The following is a 17,006-nucleotide window of genomic DNA, read 5'->3' on the forward strand; positions in this document are numbered from 1 at the left end:
GCTCTTCTGGGAAGGCAACGCACCCTACAGCAAAAACCCCAAAAAAAAAAAAAAAAAAAGAAAAAGAAAAACAAAAACAAAAAAAGCAAAAAGCAAAGGCTCATTCGGCAGTGCAGATAGGAAACTGAGTCAGAGTGGTTCTGGTCATAGCACAGGACAGAATGACGTGCCGGCTGGCCAGGTCAGCCCCTCCAGATGTTCTGTGACCTTCCCCAGGCCCCTCATCATGTGAGCTGAGGGGTGCCCTCTGAGACCCTGGGTGGGGCTGGGTGCAGCCTGAGCAGAGACTGAGATGAGCCTGCTGGGGCCGCCTGCCCTGCGTCTCTCAGACAGCGCACACCCACGCTCCTTCCATAAACGTCACAACTGCTGATGGCTCCGGCCCCAGGAAGCTGAGAATGTCTGGCCCCTGGCTTCCTTCTTAGGTTAGGTTGTCTGAGACCACGAATATAAATCAGAGAGCTGTTATTTTTTCTTTTTCTTTTTTAAGGTTTCTGCCGTAGGGAGCGTACGCTTGCTAGAAAGAGAGAGACAGTGAGAGACAGTGAGAGGAAAAGTGAGAAATCACCCCCCCACACACACACCCCCTCCCGGGAGGTGGGGAGGTGGGAGTGGGGATGGCCACACTTCAATCCCTTCTCCTCCATTCTCTTCTGGGGATTTTGGGCATGCACACACATGCACTTTGCGTGATTTTCAAGTCGCCAGGTCCAGGACTCCAACCACAGTCAGCCACGTGGGAGTCTAGCGCCTTACCTACCACACCACCTACTGCCCACCTGACCCCCTCCCCTAAATGTATCTTTGAAATGTGAGTTTCTTAGGGGAAGTATTACATGTATCAAGGCAGATTCATGGAAGAACATACCTGTGACATGTCTGGTTTAGAGAACATACAGTCTACCCATAGAATTCACCAATAAAGAAACTAAAAAAAAAAACAAAACTAAAATGGTTCTATAATTTAGATGTATTTTTTAAATACAATGACATTTCTAAAAACAAAACAGTAAAGTAAATCTAAGGTTCTAGCAGTTTTGATAGTAAAACTTCCTTTCAGTATATAAACACACATAGCTCAACGAAAATTGATGGCATCTTTCAGAAGAAAAATCGAAACCTGTTTTTGCAGGACTCCTGGGGAAAGAACAGTCACTAACAATGGCTTTCTGTAATTTGATACCTTTAGTCTCTGAGAGAGAAGTACCTTACCATTTAGATACAGTATTATATCTAAGCCAATTCAAATGCATAGTTACTGGGAAACTTTTATGAGATGGACCAAAGCGTAATTCGTAATTACAGTATTATATCTAAGCCAATTCAAATACATAGTTACTGGGGAACTTTTATGAGATGGACCAAAGCGTAATTCATAATTCGTACCTGTGGTCTGTTCAGGCTGACTGGTCTCCTTTCGGACTCTGGTTTTTATAACAAATCAACTTAGTAGAGTGTTTCCTAAGCACTTCTCTGGAATCGTGTGAAAATTCGCTTTCTGTCTCTCTCTGTCTTTCTGGCGAGCACACGTGCCCTATAGCAAAAACCTCTCCAAAAAGATAAAAAGAAAAGAAAAGAAAATATGCCCCTGGACGTGATCAGAGTGTCATGAGAATGGAAGAGGAAGGGCAAAGTCCAAGGACAGGTGACTGTTTGCAGAACCCATAGGAACCACTGGTAAGAAGTCAGGGGACAGCACTCTGGGCAGGGGAGAGCGGGTGCAGACGCAGAGGGGAGGGAAGCTAAGCGTGACCACAGGCTGCCAAGGCCTTCTGTGGGCCAGGCAATCACAGCAGGGAGTCTCCGAAGGCTTCCGCTCCTTTGTTTGGAGGAGGAGGTCAGCGTAATACTGGTAACCAGGAGGTGATGGTAACATGATCCAGGTTACAGGTCTGATCCCTGCAAGGGCAGCTGCTCCCCACAGAGTGAAATGCCATTTAAGGAGACCATGCTGACTCCTAGGAGCAGACTCACTCACACGCTTCCAGCGACAGAGGAGCCATGCTGCCAGCCTTCCGAGGACAGGCCTGCAGGCTCCTTCGCTGGTCAGGCCAGCAAAGCTCAGCCCCAGGAGCTTCTGTGAGATGGGGGCGGCTGTAATCAGGAGGGTCTACCATGTGAAGCAGGAGGAATGTACTTGAAAGGCAGGAAGAGGGAACCCTCTATTTTTCACTTGCAAGGAAAGGGCTCCTAAATTTATCTGACAACATCTGAGGCAACGTCGATACCCCTCAAACAATGAGTACCCCTTTTCTTCTAGAAATTCAAAACATTGCATCAATAGAATTTTTAAATAACACTAAAGAGGGGCTGGCAGGTGACGTGGTGGTTAAGGGTGCTGGACTCCCACATGGCCAATTGTGGTTTGAATCCCGGACCTGGCGGCTTGCTTTCCCACTTTCCCTCTCTCTCGGTCTGTCCCTCTCTGGTCACATTAAAATAAATAAATTTAAATAAAACAATTCTTTTTAAAAAATAACACTAAAGAAAAGCACTACCTGTAAACCCGCGGCCCCAATCCAACTCTTTTTATTTTGCTTTTCTCCTGGGCCTTAAACATTTGCATTCCAGAATTACTTTTCTTTTAAAAACCTTCCTCACTCCTGGGAACCAGCAGTTAGCGTAATGGCTATGTCGCTGGACTCCCACGTAGTCGACCGCGGTTCGCGTCTCGGGCCCGGTGGCTTAAAAAACTCACGCCGGGCGCGTGTGCGTGTGTGCCCAAGATCCCGAGAGGAGAATGGAGGAGAAGGGATTGCAGTGTGGTCATCCCCCCTGGGGGGTGATTTCTCACTTTCTGTCTCTCTGTCTCTCTCTGTCTGTCTGGCGAGCGCACGCGCCCTATAGCAAAAATCTCTCTCAAAAAAAAAAAAAAATCTTCCTCACTCCTTTGCTTTCTTCCACGAGAGAGAGGGAAGAAGAGGAAGAGAGTGAGAAACAGAAAGACGGGCACCTCCAATGGGGGTCTTCGGGCCATGATCACCCCAGTCCCAGCTGACCCAGCTCACGGACATGTGGTCACCCGCCATGCTCAGAGAGGTCCTGCGATGTGACCCCAGGGCTTTTCCCATGGAGGTGCCGTGGTAACACCACACCTGGACCCTGGCTTTTTTATTTTTTAACCCAGTTCTCCTTGGGAAAGTGAGCTAATGTCCTGCATTAGAGGACCACTGGAGAAGAAAGTGAACTTCCAGAGTTTCCCCAGCGGTACTACAGCAGCCCAGCCCACTTCCTTTCGAATAGGCCTTTCTTTCTGCCTCTTCCCTTTTTTCTCTCCCTTTTCAAGCCACCCAGAAACAAGCAAGGGACTTTATGAAGCAGAAAGTAGAGGCAAGGCAGCAAATGGCATAGTAGTTAAGGCGCTGGACTCCCACGTGGTCAATGGGTTCAAGTCCCAGACCCGGCAGGCTGAAACTCACATTGGGTGCATATGCGTGTGTGCCCAAAATCCAGAGAGGAGAATGGAGGGAAGGGATTGTGGCGTGGCCATCCCTCAGCCCCGAAATGATTTCTCGCTTCTTGTCTCTCCATCTCTCTTTGGTGAGCACATGTACCCTATAGCCAAAAAAAAAAAAAAAAAGAAAAAAAAAAAAGTAGCCGGAACCTTAAATTTAGTTGACTCCACCACTTTGCACAGTGTTCACCAAGAACAGCACAAGTAACTACTTTCCTTTGAAGACATTCCAGCACCTCTGTTAACTATGCCCTCGTGTGTTTGAAACGCCCCGTGATCTGAAGGTGCAATTTTCCTGTGTGAGCTTACACTGGGTCCCTCTTTGTCAAGGGCAATCCTCCTTGATTTCCTCTTGGGCATGGGGGGGTGAGGGGCTGCAGTCCCTGTTGTCATATCAGTCCCCCAAGTTCTGCAGGACCAGGCAGGAGGGCAGTGATGGCAGTGACACATGGAACAGCAGCACAGGTCCTGCAAACACATTGTCACCGCTTCATCCCCTGCCCCGAGCAGCCAATCCCGGCCCTGGCTATAGAAAGTCCCGCTTTTCCTAATCTATTTTCTCTGCACCCTCTTTGCAGCCATCACTGTAGTAAAGGTGGCTTCTGTGTTTTGCCAAAGCCTTAGGGTAGTTTTTAAAAATATATATATATATTTTTAAAATTATTATTCAGACATTAAATGGCTATACATCATTTAGATTGTGAAGAGACTTTACTCAGCATGATAGACACCTCAGTCCAGCCCAGTTGAGACCACCACGCACATCCTCGTCAACAGATAATAAACCTTATCTGTGTCCCACAAGTGTCTTATCTCTCCATTTCTGCCCCAAATTTTCTTTCCTACACTCTTTACCTCTCACTCTCTTTCCACTCTTTCCCTCTCACTCTCTTTCCACTTTGTCTCTAGCGTCCCATTACGAATTTTTAATACTTTGTTTTCACATCCCATCTCCTCCGTCATCTGCCATCATCTGCTCAACAGCTCTTTTCTCTAGAAAAATACCAGGAGCCCGCACTGCAGCCCTGCCCCACCAGCGGGGTGTCCTATTTTTCAGAGTTTTTCTCTGAAGGTGGATGTGATTAGAAGGTGCATAGGAGTGAGCACTTTCCCCAGGGCCGTACGTACTACACCCAAACTCCCAAACCTCCAAACACAGGAGGAGGCCATTTGATGGTAACTGACAGCAGCCCGAGGACTGACGCTCAGCACAAGGTGATGACCGGGTGACCACACCGGCTGCTGCCCCTCCAAGCAGCACACCCTGAATTCTAGGTGGCCGATGAATTAACACACAAGCTCTGCAGATGCAGGCTGAGGGTCTGAACAGAACACAGATCCATCTGCAAAGATCCATTTGCTTTTCAGGTTTATCTAGGCTTAAAGGCTTATAATAAAATGGCACCCAGGCCAAAAAAAAAAAAAAAAAAAAAGACTTCTGTGTCTGAATGGCGGCCTTGCAATTTCAAACCAAGCTATCTACCATCGCTGAGCTAAACACTCTCAGGTCTTTAATACGGAAATGTAGTTTTAAAACCCTATCTTCTCTGGACTTGTCTTTACAGAGATTATTCTCAAGTACCGAAGGATGGGGTGGGCTGTGCAAAAAAAACGAAAGCCAAAACGAAAACCTCATGGTTTTTTTTTTTTTGTTTGTTTGTTTGTTTGTTTGTTTTTTGGCTATAGGGCGCGTGCGTTCGCCAGATAGACAGAGAGACAGAAAGTGAGAAATCACCCCCTAGGGGGGGATGGCCACGCCGCAATCCCTTCTCCTCCATTCTCCTCTCAGGATTTTGGGCACGCACACACATGCACCTGGTGTGAGTTTAAGCCACCAGGTCCGGGACTCGAACTGTGGTCAGCTACATGGGAGTCCAGCAACATAGCCATTACGCTAACTGCTGGCCCCTAAAACTTCATGTTTTTGCGACACGCTGCCTGGAGTTCCCACTACCTGCTTCTCATTCGAGGAACCTGGAAGCCTTTAGCTGCGTCGGCAGGGGCCCCAGGGGTCTGTGGGATCAGGACTGAGCACACACCGGCGTCCTCACGTATAACGTGTCAGAAACTCAACTACCACTGCCTATGTGATACAAAGAAAAAACAGCCAGCATCTACTGATTTCAGCTTTTCCTTAGAACGAGCTCCGTAAAGATTCGAGTCATTGTGTAATAGGAGGGTTGTCATTTTCAAAGTGACCTTTGTTTGTTTCTTCAAGCAAATTTATGCAGCAAAAGAAAGATTCCTCCCCTAGAGCCCCAGGACCCTCTGCAGGCAGCAGCTTTGAGGCCAGGCCCGGGGAGATGTCTCAGCACTGACCTGCTCCCTGCTCTGTAGTTAGCCTGGCCCAAGAGAGACTTCCTTCACAAACCATGTCACTGGAAGCCTGAGCTGTTTTCAAACCATTAACAAACAGCTCTCCCCATCCCCGTTCAATCTTCCCTTCTCTCCATAACCCTGTATAAAAAACAGCTAAAGAATCAAGACAAATGTTAATAAGGTAGGCTAATGATTTCCTTTTAATTTCCAGAGCAAGAAAAGTTAAAAACACGGGAGTTACAGGCAGGAAAGATTGAAGCCTACTGCTAGTGATCTGACAGGTTCTGTAACTCTTACTGTTAGTAAGCTAAAAAGCATACAATTTTGAGGGGTTTAGTTATCTTGCTTTTTTTTTAACTTTCACCAAATCTCACTAATGATTTGTTTAACTAAGAAACAATTTTTAGAATCTGTTTTATTTTAGTGGATTTTTTTTTTTTCAGGAACAGAAAATGAAAATCAATTTGGGAAGACAGTTATTCAAAAGGGAGTAGTGACTATTTAAAAAATAGGACTCTTCTCGTCAAGCCAAATGGGAAATTCTTGTGGACAGAAGTGAATAAAAACAAAACAAACCAAAACAAAAATCTAGTACTTTGGGGTGAAGGAGAGGAGAAAAGAAAAGTCAATGCTCACTTTACCTTAAAAAGCAAAATTGAGGGGGAAAAAAAATTAAAAAGTAAATTTTGGGCCACCCGGTGGCATGGTGATTAAAATAGCTGTATCCCACATGGCCAACTATGGTTTGAGTCCTGGACCCGGTAGCTTGAAAAACACATTGGATATATGTGCATGTGTGCATGAGTGCCCCAAATCCCAAGAGGTAAATGGAGGTGAAGGGACCAAGGCAGGGTCCTCCCTCCCAGGGGATGCTTTCTCACTCTCTCCCTCTCTGTCTCTCTTCGGCAAGTGCATGTGACCCATAGCAAATTAAAAAAAAAGACAAATGTTATGATTTCTAGAACTTGAATATACAGGATATCTACCCAAAGAATGCCTGAAGTAGTGCCCTCTCAGTGGTTTTCAACATTCCCTAACATGCTCCTTAATTTTGGTGCGGAGGTTAAGGTACTGGATCCCACCGCACTGATACCATGGTTCAAGGTCCAGACCTGGTGGCTTGAAAACCATATTAGGTGCATGTGCATGTGTGTGCAAAATCCAGAGAGGAGACTGGAGGAAAAAGGACCGTGAGGTCGCCATCTTCCACAGGGAGCAATTCAGACTTTCTCTCTCTGGTAAGTACATGCGCCCTATGTCAAAAATCTAAAAATCAAACAGACAACAACAACAAAGAACTGCTCCCTAATTCTAAAGTCAAATCTGGAGAAGTATGGTAAGGTTACATATTTCTTTTTTTTTTTTTTTAAGAATTCTTTCATTTAATTTTTTTCTTTATTATCATTATCGTTATTATTTTCCAGTTTGATCAGAGAGAGACAGAGGGAGAGAGAGAGAGAGAGGAAGTGAGAAAGCAAGCCACCAGGTCCGAGACTTGAACCGTGGTCGGCCATGTGGGAGTCCAGCGCCTTTAACCACCATGCCACTTGCTGGCCCCGAAGGTTGCATGTTTCTAAGCATCAAGTGACTGACCATAAACGGTATTTAACACACTTGCTATATGATGTAACTACTAAATTTTTAGTCACCTCATTCTTTCATAGTTAAAATTAATAAATGAAAAGAACCTGAATTGTCAAAATAGTACTTTCATTTTAAAATAGGGGAAAAAATAAACAAAACAAAGCACTCACACAAGAATTGATCATGCCCCCAATATTTCACCCAGTCCCTGAGATCCAAAAGGATGGCCCTGGCTGGGCTATCTCAGCAGTTTGCACATGAACATTTGCTTCACTCTGGCAAGGACGAGGTCTCGAAAATAAATCAACAACACAGGAGGTGGTTTTGCATGTGAACAATGTAAGGTTGGGGTCAGGCCACACAAATAGAAGTGGCTGTGACATCTGGGACTAGGAGGCAGGTGGCAGTGGGAGGTGTCAAGGTAGCTAGATTGAGTTGAACACACAGAGGTGTCACTACAAGTCCTACCACTGCTCTTCAAGAAAGTAATTTTAGAGGGGGAAAAAAAAAGACTGAGGGTGAGGAATGAAGAGGAAAGGGGAGAAGAGAGAACCCTTGTAACCCTCAACCCTGGGGAAACTCGCACTATCTAATGATACCTAGTTCTTGTAAGACGGTGACAGTGTGTCCCCTCTAACTGGAAAATGCTGGTTCTGGCAAACAGATTTGCAAATGCTCACCAAAGACTCTGGCTACGAATCCCAGCGGGAACTGTGAGGCAAACACGGTAAGAAACCAGGGGGCAGCGTAGAGGCTGGGGCCGATCTCGTGCTCCTCCAGGTGGTTGTAGAGGTCTCGGTGGTAATCGTGCAGGAGTCGCGAGAGCTGGTACATCTGTATCTGCAGAGACAGACGCCCGTAAGGTGGAGAATCAAAGGTCTGCCACACAAACGGGGCTACTCATAGGCTCATGGTGGCAGGAGAGGAATGACTAGAACCTTAAGCTTTGTGCCTGGCCAGTGACCCCCACTGCTCTCAGCTACTAACCCATCAACAAGCTCTTCCGGGGTGCCTGCTGTGAGGCACCAGTTGCAGGGCCCAGAACGCCCATGTTGGGTCTTGTCTTCCGACCACTTCTGATTGTTCCTTGTGTCCCCTGGCTTAGAGAATCTAAGCATCTGTCTCATGTAAGCAGTTCATAAATTCTCTTACAAATACACATTCTTAGCAAAACTCATTTCTAAGAAATTAGAAATGAAAAGACAACCTCTGTGCTGGAGAGAGAACTAAGGGGATATTACAATTCCATAGGATGGGTCTGTAGTACATGCTCATTAAGGATATGCCTGCTAGGCTCCCAACGTTGCTCAGCAGACGAGCAAATGCCATTTCTTTAGGTTCAAAACACATCTCTGGGCAAGCTACAACAAAAATCCCAGTGTTTTTCTTAAGGAGAAGATAATAATGTATTCTGACTAAAGTCAAACTCCCACTTCAAAGGCTTCCCCCTCAATGAACAACAGGGTCCTGGAAGGATGCTGACTCCAGATCCTGTAGCCCCATGATGAATCCCAGGGCTCACAGAGGTCCTAGGGCAGCCCAATGGCCTGAGCCTAAAGAAATGACCATGCAGAGAGGGCCAGAATCCTCCTGAGATGCCCAAGTTGGACATGCAATGCCCAAACGGGGCAGAGGCACAAATGATATTATCTTTTTTTTTTTTGAAGAGGTTTTTGCAATAGGGCATGTGCGCTCGCCAGACAGAGAGAGAGAGAGAGACAGAAAGCGAGAAATCACCCCCAGGGGGGATGGCCATGCCACAATCCCTTCTCCTCCATTCTCCTCTCAGGATCTTGGGCATGCACGCACACACACCTGGCATGAGTTTTAAGCCACCGGCTCTGGGACGCGAACTGCGGTCGACTACGTGGGAGTCCAGCGACATAGCCATTACGCTAAGTGCTGGTCTTACAAATGATATCATCTTAAACACCAGCTGTGGCTCTTCAGTACCTGTAAGAGTCTAATGAGCCACAACTACTGGCCCACACGAGGCACGTTACCCTAAATTCCATAAAACTCAGAAATCCCACTCGCTGATGACAGTTGCTCCTATATTTAAGGTAATGCAGAGACTCTAGGAAGACGGTATCTTGAACCATACAAAAGTGTTTTGAACAACCAGAAAAAGAGTTTTGTGGTTCAAAATCTTTCTGTAAACGAAATGGCTTCGTTTTTCTAGATGTATGTCCACGTGGTTCATTGTCACAGGCTGAGAGGAAAGGACCCATAGTCACGTCATGGGTGCTCTTAAACAAGTCCTTCATGGCAAATGGGCCTACAAACATGCACTCCTCCGTTTTGAGGAACATACAGGAATATTCCCAAAGCAGGATCCAGGGCCTTCCCACCTCTGAAGGGCTCTCCCCCTGGCAGCACTCGGCACTAGGAATGGGCTGCTAGGCTTGTCCGTTCCTTCTTGACAGACTTTCATTCATCAGACACTGACTGGGTGCCTGCCTCAGCCAGGCGCTGCTCTAAAACTAGGGGCGCAGCTCCAAGGTCAGTAATTTCCTTCCTCCCTCACGAAGCTTACGTGCGACGGAAAGTCAGCAAATAAACAGAGAAAGAAGCAAATGAAAGATGATTAAGATGATTTCTGGCAGTGGACGCGTCACACACAAGTCATGAGTCAGGACAGTAGGAGAGGACGTGCCACGGTGGGAGCTGGGGACAGCACGTCAGGGTGGGCGGACTAAGTCTCTTGGTGTGAGATCTTAGCAGAGCCCTGGAAGATGAGGGTGCTGTGCAGGTGAGGATCGCTAGCAGATGTGGAAGCCAGGGGAGAGTTAGATCACCCGACGGTTGACAAACAGCAAGCGGGAAGACCTTGACCTGGCCCAATCAGTTATTATAATACCCAACCCCTTGGGGCCTTAGTCTTCCCATCTACAAACAGGGACAATGATCAGTGTCTTCCTGGGGGTTATCATGGAGGTCAGCATGTAGGAAGCACTTGGACCGATGCCTCGCAGTGTCCATTATTAGCAACGGCAACGTTAACTGAGGGTGGAAAAGCCCCTCCGCTCTACCTGGAGCAGATAAAACACCTCTCAGCTTTTTTTGCATTGAGATACAAGCAACATTTTCTACCTGCAAAATAATCATGTCCGGCCGATACTGTTTCCGCAGTCCCATGTCAAACATCAGGAACTTGAGCATTTTAAACGCCTCTTCCTCGCTCATGTGAAGAAGCAAAATGCCGGCCACGAAGCTGAGACCCTGGCAGTAGCCTACTTCCTGGTCCAGAAGGGAGTAGGCCTTCAGGATGTTGTAGAGAGAGAGCTGCCCCGCTCCAAGCTGCGCAGAGAAGTACGGGTGTGTTGGAAAGGTCCGCCCTGTGAAAAGTACACAATTTAGTTGGAATGAGAAAGGAAGTCTTTTGAACCAGAAATCCAGCATGCTGTAGGTGAAAGCAGCAGAATCTTCGGAAGCTGAATCACACCGTCAATCAGCCTTCTTCACTCTCTCTGCTGTAAACAAGGTCTTGGGATGTTCCTGGACTAATGTTGGTGATTAGAATCAGCGAGTATTCACGTTCTTTTTGGTGGGGGGTTCAGGCGATAGAACCACCCTGGATTTCAATCTAGAACATAAAGAAAATTTGACTCTAAAAAAAAAGGGGGGGGGGACCAGCAGTTGACATAATGGCTATGTCACTAGACTCCCATGTAGTCGACTGCGGTTCGAGTCCCGGACCCGGTGGCTTAAACTCACGCTCGGTGCATGTGCATGCGTGCCCAAGATCCCGAGAGGAGGATGGAGGAGAAGGGATCATGGCGTGGCCATCACCCCTGGGAAGTAATTTCTCGCTTTGTGTCTCTCTGTCTCTGTCTTTTTGGTGAGTGCACGTACCCTATAGCAAAAACCTATCCCTCCCCCTACAAAAAAAAAAAATTACAAGCAAACTTGATCTTCAGACAGAACCTCTGTTCTCAAGAGGAACACAACGGCTGTTTGTCTCTGAGCCCTGCCCCACCCCAGCATCACCTAACGCGTCCAAAGGCCTCGCCTTGCTGCAGACACACCGCCACGGCTTCTCCCAGACTGTACATATTTTGCCCACAAAAGCTTTAGCCTACATGCATGATTCTGTACTTTTAAACCACAGGCGCTGTTTTGAAACAGACGGGGAAGCAGCAGGTGTTTTCTCTTACACAAAACAGTTACCTTCCAGAAAAAGGCTTTAAGGGAAAAAAAAAAAAGCCCTCAACATCCTGATTATTTTCAAGGAGGCTGCTATTCAAATAAGGCTTAAGGCCTTTTCTCCAGGAGGCTTTTGTTGCTGGTACCTGGCAAGTCCCCTCTCCCCCTCCTTTCTGACTGGTGGGGGAGTGTGTTTCCAGGCAGCAGAAAAGCTGGCTAAGAAGAGAAAGTTCTTGGGCTAGCAGGTGGCATGGCACTTAGGGCACTGGGCTCCTCCTACATGCTGAGTGCAGACTGTGGGTTGCTCTCTCTCTCTCTTTCTCTCTCTCTCTCTCTCTCTCTCTCTCTGGTGAGCACGAGTACCCTGTAGCAAAATTTTTTTTTTTGGAGAGTTTTTTTTTTTTTTGCTACAGGGCGCCTGCGCTCACCAAACAGACAGAGAGAGACATAGAGACAGAAAGCGAGAAATCACTCCCCAGGGGGATGGTCACGCTGCAATCCCTTCTCCTCCATTCTCCTCTCGGGATCTTGGGCACGCACGCACACGCGCCCGGTGTGAGTTTTAAGCCACCAGGTCCGGGACACGAACCACGGTGGACCACGTGGGAGTCCAGCGACATAGCCATTACTCTAACTGCTGGTTCCCCCCTGTAGCAAATTTTAAAAATAATAATAGTAATAAATAAAATTAGATACTTTTTTTTGGAGAGGTTTTTGCTACAGGGCCAGAGAGAGAGAGAGACAGAGAGAAAGAAAGCGAGAAATCACCCCCCAGGGGGGATGGCCACGCTGCAATCCCTTCTCCTCTATTCTCCTCTTGGGATCTTGGGCACGCACACACACACGCCTGGCATGTCTCTCTCTGTCTGTCTGGCAAGCGCACGCGCCTATAGCAAAAAAAAAGAACCTCAAAGCTGGCCATGTGGGACTCAGTGCTTCAACCTCCATGTCACCTGCTGCTCCTAAAGTTCATGTTAATTGGCTATTTTATTAGGGCCACTGCGTGGGAGGCAGTAAGCTGTACTGGATGCTGGGGTTTGGCTGAAAGGGTGACCCGATCATGCTAGGAGTAGCTGTACATTCCTGTAATCCCAGCTGGCTGGGAGACTCGGGCAGGAGCACTGACATAGTGAGACCCTATTGAAAACACCTCTCTCCCCCTCTCTCCCACTCCTTCTTCCTTTCATAGAGGGGGGAAGCTGGTCTATTTAACGCAACCTATACAAAATATTACCACTTCAACATAGAATCAATATAAAAAATTAGCGAGACCTTTGCATTATTTTTTCTTGCTGTCTTCAAAACCCAGTGTATTCCTTTAAAAATAATTTTTTTAATTTAACTTTATTTTATTTATTTATTTTAATTTGACCAGAGAGGGACAGAATGAGAGAAAGAGAGAGAGAGAGAAAGTGAGAGAGCAAGCTATCAGGTCTGGGACTCAAACCATGGAGTCAGCCATGTGGGAGTCCAGTGCCCTTAACCTCGGTGCCACCTGCCGGCCCGAGACCCAGTGTATTCTTCATACTGACAACAGCCTATTTTGGACCGACCACGTTTTGGGGCTTGCCAGCCACAAACACACTGTCCCTGGATTCTCAAAAACATACCTGCTCTCTCGCTCCATCACCCCCACCAGCTTCTAAGCCTGTGGGATGCAGGGTTCGCCACATCTGCATTTTGCCTGAATGGTTAGTGTGAATGGTGTTCGATTACAGAACTTCAGATACACCATACACATCATCAAGACCCAGCTTCCAACCGAGACAGGAACGAAAGGGCACACACGTGGAAGTTTTGTAGCACAGATGTAAAATAACCTCTATTTCGGGTAGAGCAACAACCTTACAAAACCAACCATCTCTGTTCACCCTAACATTGCACATGAGCCTGAAAAATGTTGCTTTCTAATAGACCTCCAGAGGCAACGGAAAGTTTGATCTTGGTAACTGATTTTCATCAATGTTGGAATTCACAAACCCGTAGAAGTGAAAATTGATATGAATCCCAAATTTTACTAACCATCATCACTATCTACGTGGAAACACCTGTGAACCCCAAACTTTCAAATCTTTAGTTATTACTCAGACCAGACAAGTCTTTCATGTCTTAGGGTTTCAGAAACTAGAAACTAATTTTTTTAAATCTAAGAAACTTGTCCTGCACTAACTTGGCCAAGCCACAGCAACATTTCCAACGTGTTTCATGAGACGTCCAAATTCAATTTCATGCCGCATGGACTACTGGGACTTGGCATAGCAGAACAGGATTCTGAATCCACTACCACCCTGGGGACCAGCCACAAGGTCCTGGCCTTCATTTCCCAGCTGACGGAGAAGATGAACTGCCTGTCTAACGCTGTCAATCAGTCCCTGTCGTACACTGGCTTTTGCTTGGGGGAAACACCCTTCTGCCATCGCATGGTCTTCCAGGTCAATGGTTCTCAATGTATGGTAAGTCTGAGGACACCCAGGGTCTCCAAGACCCTTTAAAGGATTCATGAGGTTCTCTCTCCCCTTCCCAACAGGTATCTGTATAAGATCAGCTTTCTCTCACCTACTCCAAATACCATAATCGCAACAGACTGAGTGAAGTAAAATATAATCCAGATGATTCTATTAAAATAGACATTAAAGAGATTAAAAAAAAAAATATATATATATATATACAATGGGACCAGCATCCAACAGGTGACATGGTGGTTAAAGCACTAGATTCCCACATGACCAAATTGCAGTTCGAGTCCCAAGCCTGGCAGCTTGAAAATCACACCAGGTGCATGTGCACGTGTGCCCAAAATTCCAGGAGAACGGAGAAGCCTGAGCTGTGGCTGTCCCCCTTGGGGGGGGGGTGATTTCCCCACTTTCCCTCTATCACTTTCCAGGAAGCATACACACGCCCTATGGCAAAAATCTAAAACATAAATAAATAAACAAAAGCAAGGCCATTCCTCATACATTTTTTAATTTGGAAAACGGTCATTTTTCACCATGGTTACACAAATGAGTTTATTACGGTTGTTCTAAAATGAATATATATTATTTAACTTTCTCAGTTTTCATTTGTAATATGGTAAGTATCAATAGAAATGATCCATATCACCAACAGCTCTTTGGCCTACATCATAACTGAAGAGTGAAAGGGATCTTGATACTCGAAGACCGTATACGTGGTGTTGACCTGTATGGGGGACTGGGCCTTGCACAGCACTCATGCCAAACACGTCTGTGTAGCTCCTCGACTCTCAGTACTTACTAAAAGCACATTAGCTGGGAACATTAAGGCCCTAAATTGCTTTTTTTTTTTTTTTTTTCAGAGAGGTTTTTGCTATAGGGCATATGTGTTCACCAGAAAGAGACACAGAGAGACAGAAAGTGAGAAATTATTTTTCCCTGCCCCCCGCCGAGGGGATATGGCCACGCCTCAAATCCCTTCTCCATTCTCCTCTCAAGATCTTGGGCACTCATGCCTGGCATGGCTCTAAGCCAGCGGGTCCAGGATTTGAACTGCGGTTGACTACATGGAAGTCCAGCGATGTAGTCATTATGCCATCTGCTGATCCTGAGGCCCTAAATTTTTTTTTTTTTTTGCCTGAGGAAGTAGCCTCTCCACTCCTCCCGAGGCACGTGCCCCCCAACAATGCCAACTCTCCTCAGACCAACCGCTACCACTGCTGTTTGCTTCTAGACCTGCAACTCAACTTTAATCCCTATAGGCCCTTAGAGGGCAATACTAAGTATGACCATGAGGAGGTGCACTACATTCCAGAGAACTGCTTGGGTTTTCTAATTTATACAGGCAGAAGTCGGGAACACGTGTGGGAATGGATATTAAGGGCGTGGGGGAAAGAACATACTGGTGATCAGGCTGAACTTATTGGCATAGGCCTACTAGGGAGAGAGTGTGCATTTACTGTTGTAGCTTGAGGAAATAAAAGTTTGGTTGGTTGGTTGGCTGAAGCATTACTTGAAAAACGGCCAACCATGAGTGATTTGGAAATCACCAAATCTCCCTTGGTTTACTCTAGAGGAAGAGACTCAAAAGCTTAGGGAGATTGGAATGCTAGAGTGGATCTGTCACATAAACATGAGCATCCACACAGACGGAACACGGGTACTCTGAGAAACAGATTTGCGAGGGAGGAGCACCAGCTTCCTTGAAGAGATCAGTGAATGGTCTTCTCTGCATGACAGACCTCACAGTGCGAACTACGGTCACTCATTGGAAAAACTAAATGCAACAGGAATAATTGAATTCTAGAGTGGTGGGGGGCAACTGGGCGACAGCCAACTATCAAAGGCCAGGTGAGTGTAGTGACAGCGATAGACAGCAGAGGCGAAGCAATAATCAAGACAGTGTGACTTGTGGAGCTCTGTGGGATTGGCTAATTCTTCACGGTGTTCCTAAGCAAGAAAGCTAGACAGCCCTCTGATTTCTTACTCGATCTATATAAGCACACAACTTCTAGGTTGGGTGAACAGAAGTCTAACTTGCATTGTAAAAACAGAGAATCACAATTCCTCAAGTCAATTCCCAAGTTTAAGCCAGTTTACAGACTTAGAACCTCTTAGATAAAGGGGGAGGCCAGGCCCCCCTTAGGGAAGAACCTTGTAATACCACCAGCAATTTATACTGTTAATCTTTCTGCTATTCCCCAGAGAGACCGCCAGACTTTTACCAGAGAAACTGTGCTTTGGAGAAAGAGAAATAATCAGATCAGGGGCTACTGAACATGGCCTCTGATAATGACATTGATGCTAGGAGACCTGAAACACCACAGTGGCCCTGAAACAGCATTGGAGCCCTATGTAGGTTCCCAGATCTGTGCAGTAAAGGCTTATTATGATGAGGAAACCCAAATGGAGGCTGTTAAAGCTTCCTTTATTCAGGAAAATAGTAAATCAAAACCAGTATCGCATCCCTGGAGAGACTGCAGAGATCGGTGACACAATTAAGGACTAAAAGATCCAGGGATGGCGATTCCCACCGTGTTCCCTTTTAACTCTCCCATTTGGCCCACGTGGCAGATAGATGGATCTCGGAGAATGAAAATGGACCATCATAAGCTTAGCCAAGTGAACACATCTTATGGTACCTGGTGTGTAGCTACTGATCTGGCCAAAGCCTTTTTCGCCATACCTCTTCCTTCTAAGGCCCACCAGAAGCACTCTGCTTTCAACTGGCAAGGTCAACAATACACCTTTACTGTCTTGCTTCAGGAGATGCATCACTTCCCCAGCAATATCATAATTTAGTTTGCAGGGATCTCCATCAACTTTCCTTCCCACAAGCTAACACGCTGTTCATTACACTGATGCTGATCAGACTTAGCGAGAAGTAGCAACCAGTCTGGGCTTACTGGCAGAACACTTGTGTGCTTGAGGATAGGAAAGAAAGCCAACCACAATCCAAGGGCTTCTATCTTGGTTGGGACAAGGCTCTCCAGATGGCTGTCCAATATATGCTGCTGTCTCTCCCATAACCAGGATTTGCAGGTCTAGGA

General features: G+C 46.4%; 1 protein-coding gene across 7 annotated transcripts in view; it reads right to left on the reverse strand.

Annotated features, from left to right (window-relative positions):
• TBC1D1 (TBC1 domain family member 1) overlaps positions 1 to 17,006 on the reverse strand; it is a 223,354-nt gene that overhangs the window by 15,876 nt on the left and 190,472 nt on the right. For all 7 annotated transcript variants that reach the window (XM_006169248.3, XM_006169252.3, XM_006169247.3 and 4 more), the window contains 2 exons: positions 10,451 to 10,695; positions 8,038 to 8,197 (listed from right to left, as the gene is read on the reverse strand). In XM_006169248.3, the coding sequence (XP_006169310.1) occupies positions 8,038 to 8,197; positions 10,451 to 10,695 (405 nt within the window). The remainder of the gene's footprint in view (positions 1 to 8,037; positions 8,198 to 10,450; positions 10,696 to 17,006) is intronic.

This window comes from Tupaia chinensis, unplaced genomic scaffold (assembly GCF_000334495.1).
Source record: "Tupaia chinensis unplaced genomic scaffold, TupChi_1.0 Scaffold146907_1, whole genome shotgun sequence".
In the NCBI taxonomy this organism is placed as follows: Eukaryota; Metazoa; Chordata; class Mammalia; order Scandentia; family Tupaiidae; genus Tupaia; species Tupaia belangeri.